This window comes from Leucopleurus acutus (genome assembly GCF_964270905.1).
Source record: "Leucopleurus acutus genome assembly, chromosome: 10".
NCBI classification, from domain to species: Eukaryota; Metazoa; Chordata; class Mammalia; order Artiodactyla; family Delphinidae; genus Leucopleurus; species Leucopleurus acutus.
Genome location: NC_139153.1, coordinates 17,749,375 through 17,774,877, shown reverse-complemented (window position 1 = coordinate 17,774,877; position 25,503 = coordinate 17,749,375). Strand labels below are relative to the sequence as shown.

The 25,503-nt window shown below is 46.1% G+C and overlaps 1 protein-coding gene across 1 annotated transcript in view; it reads right to left on the bottom strand.

The window, feature by feature from the left end:
* PDZRN3 (PDZ domain containing ring finger 3) overlaps positions 1 to 4,380 on the bottom strand; it is a gene marked incomplete at its 5' end in the record, with an annotated part of 246,788 nt that extends 242,408 nt beyond the window's left edge. Inside the window, one exon of the mRNA XM_082847772.1 lies at positions 3,658 to 4,380. Coding sequence (XP_082703898.1) covers positions 3,658 to 4,380 — 723 coding nt within the window. The remainder of the gene's footprint in view (positions 1 to 3,657) is intronic.
* Between the last annotated feature and the right edge of the window lie 21,123 nt (positions 4,381 to 25,503).

The window sequence follows — 25,503 nt, the reverse complement described above, 5'->3', positions numbered from 1 at the left end:
GGACGCGGGTTCGTGCCCCGGTCCGGGAGGATCCCACGTGCCGCGGAGCGGCTGGGCCCGTGAGCCATGGCCGCTGAGCCTGCGCGTCCGGAGCCCGTGCTCCGCAACGGGAGAGGCCACAGCAGTGAGAGGCCCGTGTACCGCAAAAAAAAAAAAAAAAAAAAAGTTCAGGAAGGGATGTTCAGACGATGATCAGTAAAATCATAACTGTGTGAAGACCAACATGTGTTGATCTATATGTGTACTTGAGCCCACACTCCTTGTCTAGCTGAGTAGCTACCTAAAATGGGATAGGTGGCCCAGCATGAACTGGTAGCTTGTTAGAAACGCAGAACCTCACGCCCCATACCAGCCCTGATAGATCAGAATCTCTAAGGGTGAGAATGTGCGATTTAACAAGCTTTCCAGGTGATCCCAATCATCTGAAGGTTTGCGAAGACCTGTTCCAGCTCACCTTGTAGGGCAGGAGAAACAATGCCTAAGCAGGTCCAAACCCTAAATGCTCAGCTGGTATCAAAAGTCCGAAACCTTATATTATTTAAATAATGCCAGATCCTTTTATGGAACAAGTTCTAGGCCTTGAAGAAAGGGTATGGAAAAATTTTCTGAGTCTTTCTTATCTACTTCAGCTTGTAACAGAGAGGTAAATGATAGGACTTTTAAAGAAAATAATAAAAGTGTTGTGCATGCGAGTTTCCAAGCAATATAAATCCTTCTGCTTTTCAGAAGAGAATAAACAGTACCCAGCAGGAGCAGAGAGTCTGGCCAATGAAATAAACAAGTTCTTAAACAGCTTGCAGTGGGAGGGGTCCATCTGGCAGGCGCTGGAACACCAGAAGCTTTCCACAAGGGCCACTGAGGGTTAACCAAAAGGCAAAAGGAGCGAGCTTCCCCCTAAGGCCTGGGCTGGGACCAGCCAGGGTCTGAGGCCAGAAAAATGAACTAGTGCAGCTTTGAGGCCAGGCCATTCTTGGCTGTCCTCAGGCCCAGCAATGAGGTCCATAAAAGTCCCAAGCAGCGCTCCAACTCCAGAAGGAAACTCTCTCTGTAAGCTCAAAAAGCAACATCTTGTCCCTAAGCTTAATGCCCTGATGAGCCAACTGACTCACCCAACAGAGCTTCAAAAACTTGCACAGTTTTGATTCAAGTATCATATTTTTGATTCCGAGACGGAGTTTACCCAAACACTCCAGAAAGAAAACAGAAAGGCAAGAAGAAATAATAAACTAGCTTCACAATGAATGATGTATAAACTCTGGGGGAGTGAATGGCTTATTTATAAATAAGCATCACTTAAAACTAGGCAGGAAGTCCAGATGACAGCATAAACAGGAGAAACTCCGGAAACTCCTTCACCCCAAACCCGGCGCCTGCTTGAAGACCCAGCTTTGCCCCTTGCTTTGGTGACTCGCAAGCTCACGCCAGTCTTTTGTACGCCTGTGCGGTCCTGGGTGAGCCTCAGAGCTGTAAATATTTGCCCTTCGCCCAGAGCCGGCCAGCTGCTGAGGCTGCTGCTGACAGACAGGCCAGGGGCCGGGATGGGGTGGAGGTGGGGAGGGGGGAGTCGGAAAACTGGCAGACCGGGTGTGCGCTGTGGAAGAGGGGGCTGGGAGAGGCAAAGCACACAAGCAGACACAGGCCCCTGGGGGCCCCTCAGGCAAATACATTCCCCAGAATGGCAGCGGCAATGGCCCATGTCCCTCCCCAGCTGGTGAAAATGTGGCCTTTGCAATCAGGGAAATCTTGGTTCTCATCTTGTGACTGTGCCCCACTCAGAGTACAGGTGACGACACATGGAGACATTTCTGGTTGTCACCACTGGGCAGGGGGCGGTGCTACTGGTATCCAGTGGGTAGAGGCTAGGGATGCCGCTCAACATTTAACAATGCGAGCTTCTCTGGCAGCGCAGTGGCTGAGAATCTGCCTGCTAATGCAGGGGACACGGGTTCGAGCCCTGGTCTGGGAGGATCCCACATGCCGCGGAGCAACTAGGCCCGTGAGCCACAACTACTGAGCCTGCGTGTCTGGAGCCTGTGCTCCGCAACAAGAGAGGCCCGCGCACCGTGATGAAGAGTGGCCCCCGCCTGCCACAACTAGAGAAAGCCCTCACACAGAAACGAAGATGCAACACAGCAAAAATTAATTAATTAATAAAAACTCCTACCCCCAACATCAAAATATATTTTTGACAATGCACGGGACGGCCTCCCATAACAAAGAATTTTGGGGCCCAAAATATCAAAACACCCCAAGGTGGACAACTGAGGTAGAACCTGAATGCCAGCTCTGAACGAGTTCTATGACCTGAGCCCGCTTTCTCATCTCAGAGGATTAAATACGGAATGCCTCCGAAGTGCTCTGTCACAGTCTCTGGTACATAATACACCCTCAGTAAATGGCACCTGTGGTTACATTGGGAGGCAACACGACAGTGCTCGCGAGCTTGGTCACCTGTGGGTTCAGAAACCAATTCTGGCACCTAGAAGCTGTGACTCAGGCATCTGACCGCGTCTCACTGGTCCTGAGCTTTCCTCACCTACAGAACGAGAAGCAACGTGCCTCCCTTACTTGATTACAAAGGAAACAGCTGAGAAGCAGAAGTGCTTAGAACGGGGCCTGGAGCAAAGCAAGCCTCCAGTAGTGGTGGCTGTTATAATTTCACCAACTCCCAGCACAAGGGGATGGCTTACAAGGGGAGGAGGTTGAAGATAAGTGCAGGGGATACTTGCTGAGCGCTGACTTTCCACCAGGCACCATGCTAGATCCTTTTCACATGTTCTCTCCCTGAAGGGGGTAAACAAGCTATTTTACATTTAGGGAAACGGAGGCACCTGGAGGTTAAGCCGCAACATGACTCAGCTGTTTAGCCAAGAGCCCAGATTCGAGAACAGTTCTGATTCCAGAGGCCTCACTGTCAATTATTACTTTGTATTTGGTGGTGGTCCCTTTACTGCTTTCTGGAATTCTTTCAATCCCTGGAGGAATACTACAGAATGGGCCTGTCTGTGTTTCACCCCCCGTGTCACATCTCTAGGGCCACACTTTCCAACTTGAGGGAGCGTGAGCTGCTAGCTCAAGGTCAGCCGGCTAGTTGGCAGCAAAGCCCACGTCGGAATCCAGCTATTACTCCAGAGGCCTCTCTGGCAGCCTTCTTAACTTAATCTACACGGGCTGTGGGCTCCTTTTATTCTTTCTGGAGCTCCTGAGGGTGCATGGATATAGCTCACGCCGTGTGTCAGTATCTTACCCTGTGGGTCACGTGTACAGGAGCCATGTTTCCCAGCCTCCAAAGAGGCTAAGTGACTTCCCCAAGATCACCCAGCTGGTCTGCAGCACAGCCTTTGCACACTTCTGACTCTGGAGCCACACTCATTCTTACTCTGCGCTGGTCGCGGATTCCTTTGAGTCTTTCCAGAACCCCTGAAGCTGCTGGAGCTACACTTCACCCTGAGTCTAATCTGTCAAAGGACCACAGTTCCCAAGTTTAGACCGATTCCCCGACCTTGCTCACGGTGATCTATCCGGCAAGCAGTGTCGGAAGAGGGAGGCAGAGATGCTCCCGGGCAGCTCCCGGGACCCCAGTGCCCAAAGGGACTGGGAGGCGCCCCGGGGACCCAGGAGCCCGGCAGGGGGTCGGGGCGGGCGGCGGGTGCCTACCTTGCCGCCGGGCGGCGTGGCCACGCAGCGGCTGAGCGAGTCGAGGCGTGCGCTGTACTCGGTGAACTTCTTCTGGTAGCGCAGAGCGGTCATCTGCAGCTCCAGCTGGGCGGCGGCCAGCTGTGCCACCAGCGACTTCTCGCGCTTGCCCGCGCGCAGCGCCTCCTTCTTGAGCGCCTTGTGCAGCGCGCCCAGGCGGGCCTGCAGTGCGCCGTTGTGCGCCCGCAGGGCCCGCGCGCAGCAGTGGCCGCCGGCGCGCTGCTCGCCGTGCGTCAGGGGCAGCCCGCAGCCCTCCTGGCAGCGGCCCACCGGCCGCGCGTCGCACGCGTCGCGCATGTGCGCCTCCACGTCGCGCCGCAGCAGCACCTGGCCGCAGCCCGCGTGGCGGCAGCGAGCGGGCGCGAAGTCGCAGCGCTCGAGGTGCTCGGGCAGCTGTTGCAGCTTGACCACCCGGCCGCAGCCGCGCGCCGCATGCGCGCACTTGATGTCGAGCTTGAGGATGAGGCGCTTGAGCGGCAGGACGTGGTTGAGCTCCTTGGCCGAGAGGCGACCGCGGCAGCGCGCCGGGCAGCTGCCCTCCTGCACCACCCAGGGCAGCACGCAGCCGGCGCAAAAGACGTGGCCGCACGGCGTGGTCAGCGGGTCCTCCAGGACCTTGTGGCACAGCGCGCACTTCAGGTCCGGGTCCACGTCGCCGTCGAAGCGGTCCAACTCGAAGCCCATGGTGGCGGCCGGGGCCCGGGGTCGCCGCCGGGCGGCCGGCCGCCCCCTCCTTCCCTGCAAGGCAGCCGAGACGCGCCGGCTGCGCCGCCCGCTCTCTCGCTGGCTCTCCCCGGACTGAGCCTAATTGCTCCAGACTTCCTCGGAAAATGCCCGAGGAACAGAACTCCTCAGCCGTATTTGCGTGAGCGCGTGCGCACGCACATCCTACCTCGGCTGCCTCCCGCCCGCCCCCTGCAAAAGGGAGGAGGACGGGTGGCGAAGGAGGGTAGGAAGACCCAGAGGCTCGCCAAGGAGACTGGCCCGCCCAGGACGCCAGCCTGAGCCTTTCTCTCCGGAAACTCCACTCCGCTCTCTTGCAGTTTTCGCTATGGGAGACAAAATGCCCGCCGAGAAAAGCTCACTAGGTTAGGCGTAGAGGGTGCTGCTGTCGCCCAGACGAGTTTTCCTGGAGCCCCTTCCGGGCCAGATCACGACTTTTTACTCCCCTCCCCTGCCTCCTCTTTTTGTGGCTGATTACGGAGAGCGAAAAATATCGCGGGGCCCGCTATCTCAGCATTTACGGTCTTTATTTATTTATTTCATTCCGGGGAAAGTTACAGAGCCTGCGGGACGCTCCAGTAACTACAGGTCCCACCAGAGGTTCAGCGGACCCGGAGGTTTGCCGGGCCAAGGTTTCCAGAAGCAGAGGGCGAATCTACGAGGGCCAGTTTTCGGGGACGAGAGCTGCTCGCCGGCTGCCAGCGTGGGAGAAGCTGCCAAGCTGGCTCCGTTCACTTCACCTAATACATCTGAAGTGTCTGCACTAAAGTGTGGCTTGCTCTGTGCTGGGCCCTGATAAATCGGTTCCCTTAAAAATCATCAGTACAATATTGTGAGAGAGCGTCGTGCTTAAAACTTATTTTCCCCCATTACAAAAGAAGTAACGCTGGTCTTACAGCGTTAAAAACCGCACAAGTGTAGAACTTGGAGAAGTTCCCCATAATCACCCCCACAATCATGTGAACCGCGTTCCTTCAGTTTTGTTTTTTTTCCTATGTATGCACTTTGTTATATTTCCATTCTCCAGTTGAGGAAATTCAGGCTGAGAGAAGGCAAAAAATAAAATACTCTTGAAGGCCCCGGAGAGCAGTCTTTCTCAAATTTTAATGTGGATGCAGATTCTGATCCGGTGGGTGTGGGGTGGAGTCTGAGAATCTCCTTGTCAAAAGAGCCTCCACCTGGTGCCGATGCTATTATTCAATGGATTTCCACCTGATTGGGAAGTGGCCATCCATGAATCTGGACTTTTTTCTTCTGCTGGGGGGTAGCTTCAAGCAGGGCAGTTTTCAGCAACAGTTCTGAGTGTTGGAGAACTACTTTGGGATTCCAACCTAGGTGATCAGTTCATAGCATCATCCGTGGATTTCCTGTTTTGTTTTCTGTTTTTCTCCTCTCCCCTGGCTCTAGATGGCTGAGAAACATCCAGCCAACATTGGTAAGAAAGAAAAATCAAGCTACGGCATTTTCATTTGGAATGTGCTGCTGGATCCCGAAGAATGAAGTGGAAAAGTTGCATCTCTGTGTTTAGTGTGGCTCTGGGGTCTGGAAAGTGGGATGACAGCACCCATTTTGTCTAATTGCTTTTACTTCTCTCCTTTATGTGGCTGCGGAAGCCCCATGACCTTCACTACTTAACTGTTTCACCAGAGTGAAAGGGTTGTGTTGATGTCCACAAGGATTACTTGTTTTGAACCGACCTTTAGAAAGTTGTCACTGGGCTGCACTGGTGGCGCAGTGGTTGGGAGTCCGCCTGCCAATGCAGGGGACATGGGTTCGTGCCCCGGTCTGGGAAGATCCCACCTGCCGCGGAGCGGCTGGGCCCGTGAGCCATGGCCGCTGAGCCTGTGCGTCCAGAGCCTGTGCTCCGCAAGGGAGGGGGAGGGGCCACAGCGGTGAGAGGCCCGCGTGCCGCAAAAAAACAGTCACTGATGAGATTTCTCAGTGCCTTCCTGAGGTCACTGGACAGTGTGCTTTCATCAGTGTTGGTTGCATTTGTTGTCTATTTGTGGTAGGGGCTTTCGTTTAATTGCTTAAATCGATTAATGCATTCCTTTGCAAGTTCTCGAGGTGGAATATAATTGGCCTTTGTTCAGCTAAGCATGTTCCAGAAATCCTCCTTCGGTGTATTTATTAAGCTGCTCACAGGTTCTCAGATAATGGGTAAGAAACACATTCTTTCATCAAAGGTGTGTGGGCCTGTCAGTTTCACAAGGTGGGCTAGTGTCAACAGGGTGATAATCTTCAAACCAAACTGGTTTTGAGAAACAACGAAAGCGCATCATACACCATAAATGGGAAATGACTGCTTACTTTGGGTGTAGGCTTCTCTGCAGACTTGTTCCCCCCCATCCCCACCCTGTTGCCAAATGAGAGGCTGTTGATGAAATGCTACAGCTGAGGCCACAGAAAAGCTATAGCAGACTGTGGACTGGCCTCTTGCGGCACAAGAAAAAGAAAAGTCTGTCTAAACCATCCTCGCTGGTTAATTTTAGAAGCAAAATTCTTGGAGGTCAGGAAAAAAAAAAAAAAAAAGACTCCTAGAATGTCAGAGTTGGCAGATCCTTCATACTATTTAGTGGCTGAATTTAATAGGGGAATTGAGAACCAGAAAGGTTAAAAGAAAGACCAGTTTAAGGACAAGTTTTCTCAGTTTCTGCTTTCAGTCAAGTAATAGTTTGTCCTGTGCGTTGTAGGACGTTCAGCAGCATCTCTGGTTAGATGCCGGTGGTTGCCTTCCCCGCCCCCTGCAGTGGTGTCAACCAGACGTTGCCAGTGTCCTCGGGAGGTGAAACTGCACTGGGTTGAGGCTGAGAACCACTGGTTTGGGGCAGCCTTTCATTCATTGCTAACGTCAGACAGTGCTGGCAGCCCGTGTCCTCTGCTGGCTGTGGAATGACCTAATGAATGCAGCATAGTGAGAGAGGTGTTACCTTGAAAAGTTGGGGCACCACAGTAATACACATGAATACAAATGGTAGGAAGCTAAACGTTCGGTGTGGCAAGTCATCTGAGAAAAGTAGCTGGTTGTTCTGACGTGGATTAGATACTTACTCAGGTGTCTCAGAAGCAGCCGAATGTTGAGGAAGGGATGATTCCTTGTGGACAAGAGCATCAGTCCCTTTGCAAATGATTCTTACGGCTTCCGCCATCTCTGCCATCAACGCTTCCTTTTACGGTCCGATTCTGCACTTTCTAACCAAGGCGTGGTCCCAAGCCTAACAAAAAAGCAATATTCCCTGTCACTCCGATTTAGATTCTGTTCTTGACTCTCCGTTCCATCAACCTGTTTATTCAGAAGGTGATGATAATAATGTCTACCATTTTTGAGCTGCTACTCAGTGCCGAGCATTGTCCTCACCAGCTGACCTTCATTATTTCATTACTTCTCACAGCACATCAAGAGGCAGATGTCTTGTTGGCCCATTTTACAGATAAAGAAACTGAGGTTTACAGAGGTTATGTAGTTATCAGAACGGCAGTCAGTAACACAGACAGAAGGATTCCAGCACCCTCCCTCTTAATGTCTGTGAGCACATGCTTCCTCCTCCACAACCCCTACCTGGGGACTTAGTATCTTACAAATGGTACAGATAATCACTCCACACCTCCAACATTACTCATCTCCTCTTTCCCTCTATCAGTCCTCAGTTTCCCCTGGGCTTTAGATAACTTGCGGGTTCAGTATTGGAGAAAGCAAAAAAAAAAAAAAAAAAAAGCAAGTTTTTTCTTCTTGTTTTTGGTGGCTTCCCTAGGCTTCAATATTCGTACTCCACTAGCTGAAATAGCACCAGACAATTAGATTAATAAGCATCTTTTTTTTTAACCAAATAAAAGTACCACCAGAGAGTAGTAAGTTATATCTGTCATCCACAAACAAGTGTGAAACATCTCAATGAGATTGCTTGCCTCCTACCATAGCCAATGTCACCCATTCTGGGGCCCAGGAGATTCATTTAGCCTTCAGTAGGGAGAAGAATAGGTAATTTTTGACCCTGGAGACTTTGACCCTGAAGACTTGGGTTAGTCAGGATGACCTATCACAGTGGATGCACTGGACAGAGAACAGGAAGAGTTGGGCAAAGGCTTCCTACAAATTTGTGCAAAAGTCTAATGCTGCACATTGGCAAGGCCTCCATCGCTGTCTCTCCAGATGGGATTAGCTTCTGCAGCACCATGTACATTCCCTGGTGTAACACTCATCACACTTGAAATCTCTGAATTTATCTAGTAGTTATTTATTTAGTGGATACTATATGCTAGGCAGGTGCTGTTCTGGCACAGCGGTGACAGGGGTAAACACGATGGGCGATGGTGCCTTCCTGAGCCCTCGTTCCAGGCTGGGCAGAAGGAAGCATCCAGAAACAAAGAGCTTCCTGAGACAACAGTGGGGTGGGATACGTTCTCTAGAGCAGGGCTGCTCCAAGTGTAGTCAGAGGCACAGGCATAACCCTGGAGCTTCTTGGAAATGCACAGTCTCAGGCTTCACCCAGGACCTACTGAGTCAGGACCTGCATCGTAACAATATCCCCAAGAGATTGGTGTGCACTTGAAATTTGAGAAGCTCTGCTATAAAGACCATAAACCAAGCCGATGTGCTGGAGAGAAATTAGAGGAGGCTGTTCCCAATAGAAAAGTCTGCTGAGAGGAAATGAGGTGTTGCTTGAAAGATGAGATGGGCCAGCAACAGTCAGCAGAAGATTCCAGGCAGAGAAGCAACAGAAAGTGCAGTGGTCCACAGGGAGTCAAGCTCTTGGTTTACTGAAGTTGGACAGAGCATGCCTGGAACTTACAACAGGCTGAGAAGGGGGGAGAATGAAATCAGATAAGGGTAGAAAAGTCGGCAGGAGCCAGACATCCAGGGGGTTGCAGGGCGTACATAGTAAGGAGTGTGAATTGCTTTTAGGAGCGCTGGACAGACGGCACTGAAGGGTTTTGGGTGGTAGAGGAGGACATTTGGTCAAAGTCTAGTTCTCGCCGAACGTTCTATTAGAGAGCCGGGGCCTCGTGTCCACATTCTATCTCACGTATGTAACACTTAATTCATGTTGAATTAAGACACTTAATTCATGTTGAACAAATAAGCATTCCCACTCCCTGCTCCATGTAAGTTCCTACTCCTAGGATCCCAAGCACAGGCTGATGCTAACAGCATGAGTATCTGTGTCACAGGATGGGTTAAACAGGCCTCTGTGGCCTCTTTGGAGTATGTATCATCACTTAGAACATTGTTCCCAGAACAAAATTTATCCTGATATTGGGAACAACCAAATCCCATAGGAACAGCTGGACCATAGTCTGGTTGTGAATTGGCAGGCTTTGCACAGAAAAAGTGTGTGTACGACAAACAGGATTCTACATGGCATTGTAGACATTTGCAGCTGGAAGACACCTTCTCTTTTATTCCACAAATACTTACGGAACAACTATCATGTAGAGAACTTAGAAGGAAAGAATATGAAAAAGGACACAGGACCTAACTCCTACCTTTAGAGCACTTAAAAGGCCCCCAAGGTGGCCAACTGAGTGAAAGTACAAATAGTTCTAACACAAAAACAAATGTATTAAGTATCTTATCCAGCCCCTACTACTCACTATCTGATGAGGAAACAGAAGTTCAAAGAAGTTAGATGACTTTCTAAATATTTATGATGAAACATAATGTCGTTGGAGATACCCTGCACCCCAGTTCAGTGGAGAGAGAATTGGACTAAGTGTCAGGAGATGTGTGTGACACTGATCAGTGAGTGGCCTGCGATCCGTTATGCGAGTTTATGTAAATATGAATGTGTATGTATAGGCAATTGAATTAGGATAAGCAAACCCCAAATTCTCAGACACCTCACGCTGAAGAATTTTTTTTTTTCACTCTTGTCCCCTGGTGTGGATATCCATGTGGTCACTCAGAGCCCCAGGCCCCTTCCATCTCATGGCTCTGCCCTCCTCAAGTCCTCTCCTCAAAGTCATCTCCACTGAGTCAGCAGGTGGGGAGAAAGAATGAAAGATTTCCACTGACCAGGCCTGGGAATGGCGTACAGTACTTCCACCACATTCTACTGGCTGTAATCCAGTCACAGGGCCACAATAATAGCAAGGAGATCTGGGAAGTGTACTCTAGCTATGTTCCCAGGAAAAACAAGAATTAGGCTTCGTGAGCAACCAGCCAATATATCCGTGTGTGTGCATACGTATATGTGTGTACATACTTATGTGTGTATACACACACACACACACACACACACGCAGGAAAAAAGAGGATTATGTTGAGCTAATGTAACAGAACATCCAAATAGCCAGGGAATAAACAAACTAGAATTTTATTTCTCTCTCAAGGAAAACCATATGATTCATACTTTGGAGCCCAAGGCTGATGTAGTAGCTTCCAAGTCACAAGGACTCAGGATTCTTTTATCTTCCTTCTCTAACATCTATACGACCTGGTCTCCACGCTCACTTCATGGACCAGGAGGCCTGCTGCAGAGCCGACAATTCCAGGGCAGAAAAATGGAGGAAGAAAGGAAAGGCCAAACATGACGACCCCTTACTTAGCGAGCCTTCTTGCAGGGCTTCTCTGGAAGCCCCATCCAACTATGTTCTCTTACAACTTAACAGCAACCCCTAAATGCAAAGAAGGGAATCTGTGAAATGTAGTCTTTTATGAGGGCACATTGCTTCATGGAACATTAAGAGGGTTTTACCACAAGCTGTCACTTCACACTCACTAGGATGGCTAATGTCAAAAAGACAGATAATAACAAGGGTTGGCAAGGATATGGAGAAATCGGAAGCCTCGTGCGGTGCTAGTAGGATTGTAAAATGGGGCAGGCACTTTGGAAAACAGTTCGACAGCTCCTCAGAATGTTAGACGTTGAGTGACCATCTGACCCAGCAATTCCACTCCTAGGTATATTCCCAAGAGAACTGAAAATATATATCAACACAAGAACGTATACACGAATGTCTACAGCAGCATTATTCGTGAGAGCCAAAAAGTTTAAACAACCCAAATATCCATCAACTGATAAACATATAAACAAACTCTGGTGTATCCATGCAATAGAATATCATTTGCCATGAAAAGGAAGGAAGTACTGATTCACGCTATAACATGCATGGACATTGAAAACATTATTCTAAGTGAAAGAAGCCAAACACGAAAGGCCACATAGTGTTTGATTCCATTTATATGAAACCTATAGAGACAGAAATTAGATTAGTGCTTGTCACAAGCTAGGGGGAGGGAGAAGTCGAGGGGTGCCCATAATGAATATGGGATTTCTTTCTGAGGTGATGAAAATATTATAAAATTAATGGTGCTGGTGGTTACATAACTCTGTGAATATACTAAAAGCTACCGAATCATACACTTTAAAAGGGTGAATTTTATGGTTTGTGAATTATATCTCAATAAAGCTATTATAAAAACACAAAAATATTAATAGGGTTCTTTTAGTAAGGAAGAAGGGAATTGTGGATATTAGATATGCAGGTAGTACTCTGCATGTGTCTGTATTCATGCATAAGCTTTTTTTTCAAAATTACATCTACTAAACTAGGGTTGATTTTCTTATGCATACCAAAGGCTATATATTTTTTTAAATTACTGATTTGAATTGCATTAGAACTCTTTTTACCTACAAGGTTTTAACATCTAATTCACAGTGACTCAGGCATTGGGAAAAAAAAAAAAAAAAAAAAGACTAGGCCACATCACTGAAAAGTCCTGGAGGTAAGAATGGCTACAGGTATGGCTAAATCCAGGTGTTCAGAAGAACACAGTACAAATCTGCCCTGCTTTCCTCTCGGTCGGCTTGCTTCTCAGGCAGGCTCTCCCCACATAGTTATGCAGCCCCTGCAGTCCAGGTTTGCATCTCACCAGCTTCTCAACCCCAGCAGAAAGAGCGTCTCTTTCCTAACAGTTTGAATAAATGTCCTAGGCATTGTTGGCCTGCCTCAGGTCATGTGCCCATTCCTGAACCAGGGAGTGGGGGACAATCACACCCAGACCACAAGAAATGAAGGTAGGGGAGGGAGTGGTTTCCCAAAGAGATGCCACAAAGCCAAAAAATGGGTGCCTACTACAATCTTATTACAGGATTCATCACTAGTCCTAAAGGGGGAAGAAGCAGCACCTGTAAAATATATGTACACCCGTTGTCTACGAATAAAATTTTAAAAATCCATCAGCCTCCCTAACTGCTATACCCTGATTTGAAGCAATCATCTGTGAAGGGAAAACAAATACACATAACAAGGCAATGTAATGCTCTTTTTTTTCAAATTTGTCTTTTAAAAACACAAAGTTTAATCTCTTACAGTTCTAGAGGTCAAAAATCCAAAAAAGAGTCCTATGGGGCTAAAATCAAGGTTGGGAGGACTGCATTCCTTGTAGAGGCTCCAGGGGAGAATTCTTTTCCTGACCTTTTTCAGCTTCTAGAAGCACCTCACATTCTTTGGCTCACAGCCCCTTCCTCTATCTTCAAAACCAGAAGTATGACATTTTCAAATCTCTCTCTCTCTCTCTTTTTTTTTTTTTTTTTTTTTTTTTTTTTGCGGTACGTGGGCCTCTCTCTGTTGTGGCCTCTCCCGTTGCGGAGCACAGGCTCCGGACGCGCAGGCTCAGCGGCCATGGCTCACGGGCCCAGCCGCTCCGCGGCATGTGGGATCCTCCCGGACCGAGGCTCGAACCCGCGTCCCCTGCATCGGCAGGCGGACTCTCAACCACTGCGCCACCAGGGAAGCCCTCTCTCTTTTTAATAAATACATTCAAAATGACTTTTTTTTTTTTTTTGCAACAATAGACCCTCGTCCTTCAGCTAAATTACATGAAGATACAGTTTCTAAAGTCAAATTTAAGCTATTAAAGTTTAAAAGATACCCGTCTTGTCGGTCAGTGCCGGATCCCTAGGCCCCGGGACAGTGTTTGGCTTACAGAGGACACTCACTCAACATATAGATTGCACGTGTAACTTATTCAAATATTCACTGGTCCAAAAAAAAAAAAATTCTGGTTTCTAAAACCTCTCAGATCTTTGATTATTCCTAAAGAGCAAAAAACCAAGGAATGCAATTTGAAGAGTGAGAGTTACGATCGCATGGAATACCCCATCAAAAATAAGACCCTCACAGATATATGGGAAGATATAAAATCATACAAAGAAATATTCATAAATAAAAAACAGAATCCCAGCACTGGTTTCACTGATAAATAGGACATTTTATTTTAAAGTTGGAAAAGCTACTTTTCCGTTATTTAAGTTTCACTTTAAGAAAGCGTGTTCTTTAAAATAAACAAGCTCTTTAAAATCCTTGCAGCTCGGGCCTGTGATCCAGGAACTCATTCATTTTAATTTTTCTCCTGGTACCGTCTCCATCATTCTCATTTACTCTGTCTGTAAAATTGTGATAATGATAATCCATGCTTACCTAACCTACGGTAATAATTACTAATTAACTAATTTTTATAAGTAGAAATCCGTGAAGAATGTACATACGCAGTTGCTAAATATGATAACTTTAAGCTGATGGGGAAGACAGCACTTTCTGTTTTCAAGAATGCTGTCCGCTCCACAGGGATGGAATTTCATACACTGCTTCCATGTATCTTCCATTACTGATGGATTTGACAAGCCAAGCCCTGCAGAGTGATATCACTTTCTCTTGTCACCTAGGACCTCAAACAGCCAGAGCTGTGCTTGGTGTTTCCTCTTTACGGCAAGAATCAAACCACTTTGGCACTGGCAGCAACAGAGGTCTGAGCTCAAATCATGTAGAATGGCAGCTCTCAAACTAGCAGATTTCCAGAGTACCTCCCTACCGCCTCCATGAAGTATAACACAATTGCTTTCATTTAAATCTCATTGCATTAAAAAGAGGCTTACCCATGTTTGTGGGGTCTTTTTGTTTGGTTTCTTGCCTTGCCTTTTCTTTTTATAATTTTTACAATCAGAGAATAACTTCTTTTCTTCTGGGAGGGCTTCAGGCAAAACATTTTTGAGATGTCAGCCAACCAAGAGAAATGTAACGTCGCCGTTCTTTGAAATCTTGTCCATAAACTGTGGTTTTGGTATCCAAATCAAGCGGGCACTTGGCAATGAAAAAGCTAAAACATAACATGAACGAAAAGAGTGCTATGATGGTATGGGGTTTCTAGGATAATCGTTTGTTATATTTTAACAAACAAAAGTCACTTCAACCTTTCGTTCTCTTTTCATCACTTTACAGGAACAGACACAAAGCTGGCCCTGTGATTCTTTCTACAGGGGCAAAAAGCAATGATGGAAAAAAACCTCAGCAATGATAACATTCTTTGATACAGGTAAAGATTGAAAATATGTCCCAATGCTGGCGTACTGTCTGTAATTTTGGCAAATAGCACACTCCATCTTGACAGAATATAAAGAAGCTTAGAAGTGGAATCCAGAGAGACGAAAGGACTTGGAGGACAGTGAGTCAGTTTGTCGTTGGTGGAAATCTTTGTCATAACTTATAATTTATCTGTGGGTTGTATAAGCTTCAAGATGAAGATAAAGCTGGAATCAGAGAGCTCATACTGGTTTTCTTTCTATTCCAGAATGGCAGAGTTTCTGGCGGTTCTTTCAGTTGTAGGAGATAAGCGCAAGCGTGTTTCTAACTTGTGTATTATATGCTTTGCTTCCGTTTTTGTTTTCCAGTAGGGCAGTAACTGACTACCCGGGCGAGAGACTACCCAGTTTGTAAATGGAATCGAGGGGTGATGTCCTCGGAACTGCACACAACTCCAGATAGTAGCAAAAACGTAGGGGTGCCTTTTGGAAAAAGTCAAAAGAAGTTTCACATTTTTCACACGTTAATTGGGAATGATGCATTTTCTTCTTCATCCAGAAATCCCCCATGGACGGACTTACGACCTTTTTCTTTGGGGGGCGGCGGGGGGGGAGTGGCATTTGATAAAAATGTATTGAATGGAACAAATAATGTACACATATATATTTAACAGTTAAACTGACCCTAAGCCTTGAATACCACCAGTCTGTTCACTAGAAAGAATTTAATCAAAGAAACAATATATATGATTGTGCTCTATATCAGGGTTTGGCAAACTTTTTTTGGTAAAGAAACACGTAGTAAATATTTCATCTTTGTGACAGCTTTCTGGGCTCTCTGTCACAGCTACTCATCTCTAATGGTGTAGCACAAAAGCAGACACAGACAATATGCAAATGAACGACTGCAGCTGTGTTCCAATACAGCTTTGCTTTCAAAAGGGCTGGATTTGACCCACGGGCTTTAGTTTGGCGACTCCTGTCATCTGTAAATACACTGCCTTTGTGATCAGACAACTAAACTTGAGACCATTAAGACCAACTAAACCAACTAAACTTGAGACCATTAAGACCATCATAGTGAGATAGAGGGATATGGACTTTATGATAAATACATGCTCAATAAATAGGAATACTCGAACAAAGGAGCTAGTGTAGTATCATGAACTTGGGAGTCAGAAAAACCTACCCACAATTCCTGTCTCTACCACTTATTGGCTGTGCCACGTTTGCAAATTTCCTCAGTTTGCAAAAGGCACAGGTTATTAGCGCCTACTTCACAGAGTTGAGGTAGACTCAATAGGATAACATTTAAAGTGTTAGTTGCAATCGAAGAATAACTTCTTTTCTTCTGGGAGGGCTTCAGGCAAAACATTTTTGAGATGTCAGCCAACCAAGAGAAATGTAACGTCGCCGTTCTTTGAAATCTTGTCCATAAACTGTGGTTTATGGGAAGTGGAGTGCTTGGCACTACCGAGCTGAATAATATAAAGACTGAGTTATTGGCCATGGGGAGGGTGAGGATTCTAGTGAACTGGCGTTGCTCATGCTTTCTGAAGTTTGAAGCCCAGATTCTCTGCCCTACAGCCCTGGAATTCCAGGATCCTAATGCATGTGAATACAGACTGTGGATACAGAGCCACAGATACAGTGATACTGAGAGGCAATTTACTGACACCCTTTACCAGAAAGGAATTAGAGGAAGAAGAGGCCCTAACAGGCCACATATGAATCATCTCTCTCTTCTGAAGTTATTATTCTGCAAATTAGCTGGTTAGCCACTGGCACAATGTTGACAACCCCAAAAACAAATGAAGAGAGAAGAATGCGATATCCTCTCTCTGTAGGAGAAATGGTGCCAATAGTCGTTTAGGCAATTCCTTGAAAGTGAATTACTGAGTGGTACTGTCTTTCAAGGTCAAACGTGTCCACCATGCTAAGTATAAAAACCAAAGGATCTCTTCAGGAGTTCTATAACTCAGATTGCCAAGATGCCTTCATTCCTGGAAACCCATTTTAAACCAATTAGGGAAATATTTATTCATCCTTCATTTACAGGGGCCGGGGGCAGAAACCAGAGAGCAATTTCATTGAGGAGGTCACAAGGTCATGTCTTATTCACCTCTATGTCCCTAATACTGAGCATTTACCAAGCACCTGCCCATACGCTAGGTGCTTAGTAGATGCCCACAGCAGTACTGATTGAGGTAAGAGAAGGTACCATGGCTTTCTCAGGCTTCCAATGGCACAGACACATGGGACTGGAACATGCTACGATTCAAAGCCCTTGCACCGCACCACAGGGCATATGGGAGACAGAAACCAGTTGCATCGTATTATATGCTTGGCATAATCATACTGTAGACTTTTGCCTCCTTTGGTGCCAGTCAGACTCGGAACACGCTTTGCTTATGTCAAGCGCTGGGGTTGCCCCCTCGTTACATGTGGGACTTGTGAACTCCGTGGCCACATCCTGGGTCACTTCAGCCCAGAGTCTTATGCTTGGGAGAACCAGGATGGTTTTTTTTTTTTTTTCCAGAAAAGATGTTGAACAATAGGTATGTTGAGTCCTGGAGGAAAAAGAGGAAAGTAGCAGACAAGGACCAGCTGGGGCTGGATCAGATGCCCAATGTGGACAACAGTGATCAAGTCTTTTCTGTTTAAAAAAATTAATAATGCAGCTGCGTTCTCTTAATTCCTCAAAAGGGAGTTTAATCTACAGGATGCTACAGATTCTCTCCTCTAAATCTCTCTCCCAACCATTTACTTCTTGTCTTTAACACCATCCTCATTCAAGCTACCGTCTCTCTTACCCGGATGGCAGCAATATTTTCCAAAGTTGTCTCCCCACATCCCTGCAAGCCCCTTCCACACTGCTGCCAGAGTGATCTTTTTAAAATGGAAAAATGGCTCCGAAACACTGCTGCTTAAGAGATTCCCATTTCTCTTAAGAGAAAAACTGTAACCCTACACTTCACTTCATCTCTGAGGCTGGCATGATCTCACCCTGCCTCTCTTCCCAGCCTCATTTTGTGCTTCTCTCTCCGCTTCAATTCAGCAGTTGAGGACACTGCCAACACTGTCCCCCAGTATCCATTCTCCCTTGTGCATAAAAAACAAAAAAAGCTGAGCTCCCCCTGGGCCCATGACTGCCCAGCCAAGAACTACATTGCCAGCCTTTCGAGTCCTGGACAATAGGATGTGAGCAGAAGTCATGTTGTCCTTCAAAAGGACATGCGCCTCCCCTTCCGACTGGGCAACATGCAGACCAAGCCCACGTGACCAAGCAGGGGCCCAAACTACATCCTGTGGGCTAAACCCGGTCTATCGTGTGTTTACGTCAATAAAGTTTGATTCGAACACAGCCACACCCATTCACTTAGGCGTTAACTGTGGTTGCTTTTACAGGACAGTGTCAGAGTTGAAAAAAGCTGTGATCAAGACTATATGACCTACAAAGCCAAAATATTCCCAATCTGGTCCTTCACAGAGAAGTTTGCCAACCTGTGCCCTAGAGGACACAGAGCAACAAGGTAGAAGGAGGCTGGGTTTCTGGCACTAGAGAGCTGGCCATCTCAGCCAAATCAGTCCATTTGGGCTGTTAAACATATTTCTAAAAACCCTATCTTGTTTAATCCTCTGTGTTTGGGCTTCCTGTTGAACAGTTCCTCAGCCTTGATACTGATGACTTTTTTGGGTGAGATGATTCTTTGCTTAAGGGGGCTGTGCTGTGCATTGTAGCAGCATCCCTAGCATCTACCCATTAGATGTTCAGGAGCGTCCATCCCCCAAGGTGTGACAACTAAAAATATCTCCAAACACTGCCAAATATCCCTTGGTGGCTAGAATCACTCCTGGTTGAGAACCGCTGTGTTAGAGCAGCTTAATCAGCTGTTCTAAGCATCTCTCTCCCCTTCACTGTGCCCAAATCTCTCCCTCACTACTAGGGACACTCCCGTGCTGTTCTCTCTTGCTCTCACCCCACCCTCGCTTAGTTATCTCCTATTTAACTGCCGTGTGTCAGCTTCCACATCACCTCCTCGGGGGAACCTCCACGGGTCCTCCCACCAAATAAATGCTCTCGTTTACGAGAGTATATTTATGTAGCTTCCCTGTGGAGCAGTTGTGCGATTACTGAGCTTGTTCACCATTCATAGACACACAGAAGGCCACTCACTAAACAGTTGCCGACTGGCTTAGTGATGTGACATTGCAATTTTGAGGGGAAAGCAAGAGACTAGTAATGGTAAAGGAGGTGAACACGAGTCTTGCCACAGTCCTGACTGAGGGAGAGGGATTCGTATTGCTGATTATAGGAGGGAGAAGTGGCCAGTGAGAAATGGGGTCTCCTTACCGCCCAGCCCCAGGACTCCCATAAACCAAGAAACCTGGCTTCCTTCCACAGCAGCCAAAACATCTGCTGAAGCGGGTGCATTTCAGAGCAACATATGGATTTCTACTTTGTCTTTGGTTTTGACATTGGTTGCATTTTAACCCTGTACTTTTCAGGCTAAATTATATATGATATGATTTATTAACCCTGCACTACCCTTTTTAAAGTAAAGTTAAAAATAATCCCTACCATCACATTCTAAATTCACACATAGATACACATGTGCACCCTGCGTTCCCCAGCCCCACCATTATCCGAATTAAAAGGCTGGACATTCAGAGGGGTCTAGATGCTTCTTTGGCACAAGACCATAAAGGGACATGTGTGTGGTCTCCTGAATGCCTTTAGATTTTTCTCTCTAGTCAATGAGTCAGTCTTCTCTCTCAATCCCTCTCCTTAGATTTCTGTGCCTTTAAAGCCAAAACCTCTATTTTCAAGAGTCTTAGCATTCTAAAAGTGAACCTCTATATGTTTATAATAAAGGCACCCTTCTCACCTTCCCTTAGTAGAACACTCACTAGGTTGCGAGAGATATGTTACCAACAGACCAAAGGCATGCATTTTGCAGTCAGATCTGCTATTAAGACTATTTCAACCAATTAGTCAGGATGCTACGATGACTGGGAGCAACTGCATAATCTCCCTGAGCCTTAGTTTGTTCATCTTTCTTTTGCAGTACGCGGGCCTCTCACTGTCGTGGCCTCTCCCGTTGCGGAGCACAGGCTCCGGACGCGCAGGCTCAGCGGCCATGGCTCACGGGCCCAGCCGCTCCGCGGCATGTGGGATCTTCCCGGACCGGGGCACGAACCCGTGTCCCCTGCATCGGCAGGCGGACACTCAACCACTGCGCCACCAGGGAAGCCCTTCCCTGCTTTTGACAGATGAAGAAAATGAAGCCCAAGACTTCCTGCAGACCTGTGAGTGACCCAGCAGAATGTCAAGCTCCTGGGTGCTGGATGCCAGACCCTGAGCTCACCATGCCACCGAGTGGGGTCCCAGGGATTCCACATAGCGGGAAGGCTGAAGATTTCTGCGGTGGAGGACGCTAGCGGCCGCACCCAATCCCTTCTCCCCACCTATGGCATGATGCCGTTGCTTCGACGCGGCTGCCCAGGCAGGCATGACACTGGTACACCTCCTTGCGTGGAGGTGGGACTTGTCACTCACATTCAGTAATGGAGTGTGACAAGAAGAGATCTGTGCCATGGCAGAACCAACACTCTTAAGAGTCAGACATGCCTCTTCCACGTTGTTTTGCTCTTTCCACTAGCTCGATTCACAAGACCACCAAGAACCAAACTACGACGATGTGGAGATGGAAGGAACTTGGGGCTCTGAATCACTGCGTGGATGTAAGGCTGACTAGCAACACTGTCTGGGGACACTTCCATAAGGAAGAAATGAGCTTTCATTGGCTTTTTTTGCCATCATAATATTTAGGCCTTCTTTGTCACAGCCATCAGACTATCCTAACTAATACAACTTCTCACTCTGCTTTAAGGAACAAAAATGGCCCCCAACTCGTCTAACCAGCTAAAAAGATGCCCCCAGACAGCATAAGTAAATGGAAAATGAATTACAGCTCCACAAGAGAAACATCTCCATAATATGGAAATAAATTCAAACATGACTTATTAGACATGGCTATTATTAAAACTGTTTATACCCCATCTTCTTCCCTTCCGATAAAGCAAGTCAGCTGTATGATAGAGAAAATGTGAGAAGACAGCAGACGATGCTAATAATACTTCAAACACTGGAAGGTGTTCTGACTATTAAATTATTTCAGATTAATATCAGGAGAAGAGAACGAAGCATTTGCTTTTTAAAAAATTATTAGCTTCTTTTTCCTTTGGCCTGGAATTATTTTTCCTCATTTTCTTCAGTCACACTTTTTTTCAGTTGAGTGTCTGGCTTTCTGAGCCAGCTTGTCTTTTATGAGTTTTCCATGTGCTTTGAAACCCTGAGTAATTAAGTGACTTCTGCAGGGTTACAAAGAGCTGTCAGATCTGCATCCTTCTCTCCTTACCTCCAGCTACCCCCTCTGTATATTCCTCTCCACCTCCGTGCACGAAACCTGACCGAAATGAGTCATATTTCTTAAGAAAGGAGCATAAAACCTCTTTTAACCTTAAAATTAAACTTACCTACTTACCATTTCTAAACCATTGCATTTTAAGTTTGGGAATTCATATTTGAAATGCCAAATCTCGAAAGCATAAAGATTCAGAACTACCTCTGCTAAGGCTGATGCCTGATGTGTATTCCCAGACAACTGGAAACCAACTCTGCTTTTCTTTCACGGAGAAAGGGAAAGCGCATGGAATTAAAACACAGACGTGGCACCCAGTTACAACCCCCTGTGGTTCTGGCGTTTTGCTTTTATATGACAGGCTCAGAACAGGGACAATAGCTAGTACATAAACCTAATTACTCTGTGTGCGCAACTTGAGAGCCGCGGTCTGGACTTTGGTTTGATTTAGCGTTTTTGAATAGAACATGTAGAGTACAGCTAAGACTCATTACCGCAGTTGCGGTTTCTAAGCTGTCACACCCACGCAGAAATTTTGGGGCAGGCTCCATTTCTAAAAGCTACACATATTTCACCTTGCTCAATACCCTTTCCCGCCAAGTTTAGAAATGGGCCTGTAGGCTTTGTCTTATAAACGTATCCCTTAGGGTATTTGCGTTCAAAGTTTTCTTATTAGGACGCAGGCCCCTGACCCTGACAGAATTCTCAGATATTGGCCTTGGGGCAAGGGAAGACCGTAAAGGTTGCTTTGCCCAATACAATGTCACCCACTCCTGTTAGAATCCTGAGCGTGGCCACTTCCATAAGCAGCCACCCTCATTTCTCTGACTTTCCCCATATCTATCCATTTGTATTCTTACTCTTGAGGGTAGGAATCTGACCTCTTTCTTTTTTGACCTCTTAGTATGGGAGCCGTCCTGCAACAGCCCACCCCAAACCCACCCACAGCTACCTCCACTGTTTCGTACATAACGCCCACCCACTACAGGTAAGGCAACTTTTATGTCCCTTGCTTGATGGGACAAATGGAAATTTCAGATGCTTCTACACAGTCAGTGTACTTTAGAGACACAAGTGACCTCTAAGCATGGCTGTTGCTTTTCCTGGTCCAGCACCAACATCCTCTTCTTCTAGAAGGGCATTCTGCTTTCTCCTTTGAAGTATTATACATACACCCCCTGCTTTCAGGCCAAGTCGTCGTCTGTATCTCTTGGATCTAGGAATGGGCATAGGACCCAGCCTGGCCAAACAGCATATGCTGGGCACAGTGATTGGCATCAGGTTAGATACATGACCCAAGCGCCATAGACTGAATGTTTGTGTCCCCCACCAAATTCATGTTAAATACTAATATCCAATGTGATAGTATTAGGAGGTAGATCTTTGAGAAGGTGATTAGGTCATAAGGGCAGAGGCCTCATGAATGGGATTGGTGCCCTTCCTTATCAAAGAGGCCCCAGAGAGCTCCCTCGCCCCTTCTGCCGCATGAGGTTACGGCCAAAAGATGGCCATCTAGGAAGCAGGCCCTCGTCAGACACCCAATTTGCCAGTGAAAATTGATCTTGGACTTCCCGGCCTCTAGACCTGTGAGAAATAAGTGTTTTGTTATAAGCCACCCAGTTTGTGGTATTTTGTTGCAGCAGCCCAAACAGACTAAGACCTCAAGGTAGAACTACTGGAATGGAAAGCTCTCTTTAACTTTGAGTTTGCTCATGGAAGAATGGAAGTCTGGCCTGTGACACACCACGTAGAGAGAGCTGGCCTGGAATGAAGCCAGCAGAGAGGAAAAGAAAGCCAAGAAATAGTGAGTGACTGTGTCCTGGTAACATGTAAGATCTCCTGGATCGATCTGTGCCTTTAGGCATATTGACTCTTGGTCTTACCAGTGTTTGAGCAAATAATTCCCTTTCTTGCTTCATATAACTTGATGGGCGTTTCTGTCATGGGTCACCAAAAGAGCTGATTACAATAAGGCCAGTGTAACTATATTCAATGCTTTTCAACATGTGGGCCATGGAGAGACTTAAAACTGCTAAGGCTCCTTCCTTCGGTCTTTCTATTGCCTCATTCATTCGCATGACTTTAAATATCTTTTGTATTACACTGACTCCAACATTTATATGTGCTGCCTAGATTTCTCCTTGGTGCCCAGGTCATCCCTCAATAAATTGTTTTCTAGTGCGTTTGCCAGGATGCTCAGAAACACCCCAGATGTTACTTTTCTAGAATTGAACTCTTGATTTCTCCTCCCAAACACATTCTTTCCTCGGTCACTCTCATGTCAGTGAGGGCCATCACCACCTGTTCAGTTGTCCAAGCTAGAAACTGGAGACACAGCTTTCATTCCACCCTCTCCTTCACCACCCACGTTCAAGCCATAAACATGTCCTGTCTGTTCTACCTCCTAAATATATCTCAGATCTGCAGACTTCTCTCCATCTTTACTGTCTCTGCTCTAGTCCAAGAATGACCAGTTCTCTCCAGGATTATAGCCTACGTCTATTTTCTGATTCTTTTACAGTCACTTTCGAATACATTCTCTACACTACAGCCATTAAAAATGGATTTAATTGGATCATGGCATACCCCTGCCTGAAGCACTCTGCTTCATGCTGGATGTAGAATTAACTTTTCACCGTGGTCTCAAGGGGCTCTGTTTCTCTGACTACATCTGCATCTCTGATATTCGGTACCAACTCGGTGACCACGTATCCAGCCCCACAGGCTTTGCTTGCTGTCTAGGACACCTGCAGGCCACTTTAGGGGAAGCTCCTGGCGGTGTTCCCTCAACTGAGCATGCTCACCCATCCGCTCCAGCTCCTCACGTGACTTTGACCATTTTGTCCTTCAGGAGGCCAGCTTTATGGGCAGGTCATTCTCCATTTCAAACTCCATTCACTTCCTTCACATACTTCCACATTTTGAAACCACTTATTTATTGGTTTACCTATTTACTATCTGTCTCACCACTAGACCAAACCCCATGAGGGCACGTGGGCACGTGGTGAGCACCTGATAAATACAACTGAATGAAAATGAGTTCTGTGAAACTCAGACAGAGAAAGAAATATTGTATGATACTGCTTATATGCGGAATCTCAAAAGAAATGATACAAATGAACTTATTTACAAAATAGAAACAGACTCACAGACTTAGAGAACAAACTATGGTTACCTGGGGGGAAGGGATGGTTAGGGAGTGTGGGATTGACATGTACACACTGTTATATTTAAAATGGATAACCAACAAGGATCTACTGTGAAGCACAGGGAACTCTGCTCAATATTATGTAACAATCTAAATGGGAAAAGAATTTGAGAAAGAACAGATACATGTGTATGTATAACTGGATCACTTTGCTGTACACCTGAAACTATCACAACATTGTTAATCAACTATACTCCAATATAAAATAAAAACTTAAAAAAAAGAAAAGGAGTTCTGTGAATCCATGTGTAGACATTTTCCACAGACACAATAAATAACATATGATGCCCATACACAAGCTCTTTGTCAAATGTTTGCAAATGCTATTGTGTGTACCAAAACACAAGTTCATTTACGATGTTAACGAATTCATACTGTCTTTTTGTCTTTGGGTATTTTCTTAATCCAGGGTTTCTTTACATGAGATTTCCCCCAGTTCCACATCCTGACCACCAGGCCCTGGTAATCTGTACAGGCCTAGACCCTAGCATTCCCCCATCCCTCTTTCAATTTTAAAAGTTGGTCCTCATTAGGGTCTTCATGTTGAGAAACTCTAATTTGGATTTTTCTAAAATGAGGGAGATGTATCCTCAGGAAATTTTAAAAAATATAGATTTGATGAGAGAGTATAATAGATCATAAACCTGAGTGGAGGCTACAGGTCGTTTCAACAGCAATGCAATTATATCACTCCCCCCTGCCTTCAGCAAGTTGTGTGACTTATTCAAAGATGTTAATAAGAAAAGGGTCAACCTGAAGCTTATGTGTAAAAACTGGAAAAATATAAACAAGAAAAATTGTATATTATCTCTCTCTCAAGATAACAGGAAGAAATATACAAAATATGATGGAAACCATTTCAAAGGAATTGTATGCAATATAATCTCACTAAGAAAATATTTTAAATAAGAGATGTAAAGATTCAAAGAAGAGGCTATAAATCAATAGAAGATGATAAACGTGAGTTGGCAAAGTTTGGGGAAGAAGAGAAAAGGAAAAAATCCACAGTGAATTTCCTAATAGATGAAACAAAAAAAGTCCTAACTCCGAACTGATGACAGACTTAAAGAAATCCTGCAAAATAAAATGAAAAATACTAAAGATATAAAAATGGCTGTAGAAAAGATGATAGGTATGGACAGTAGACAAA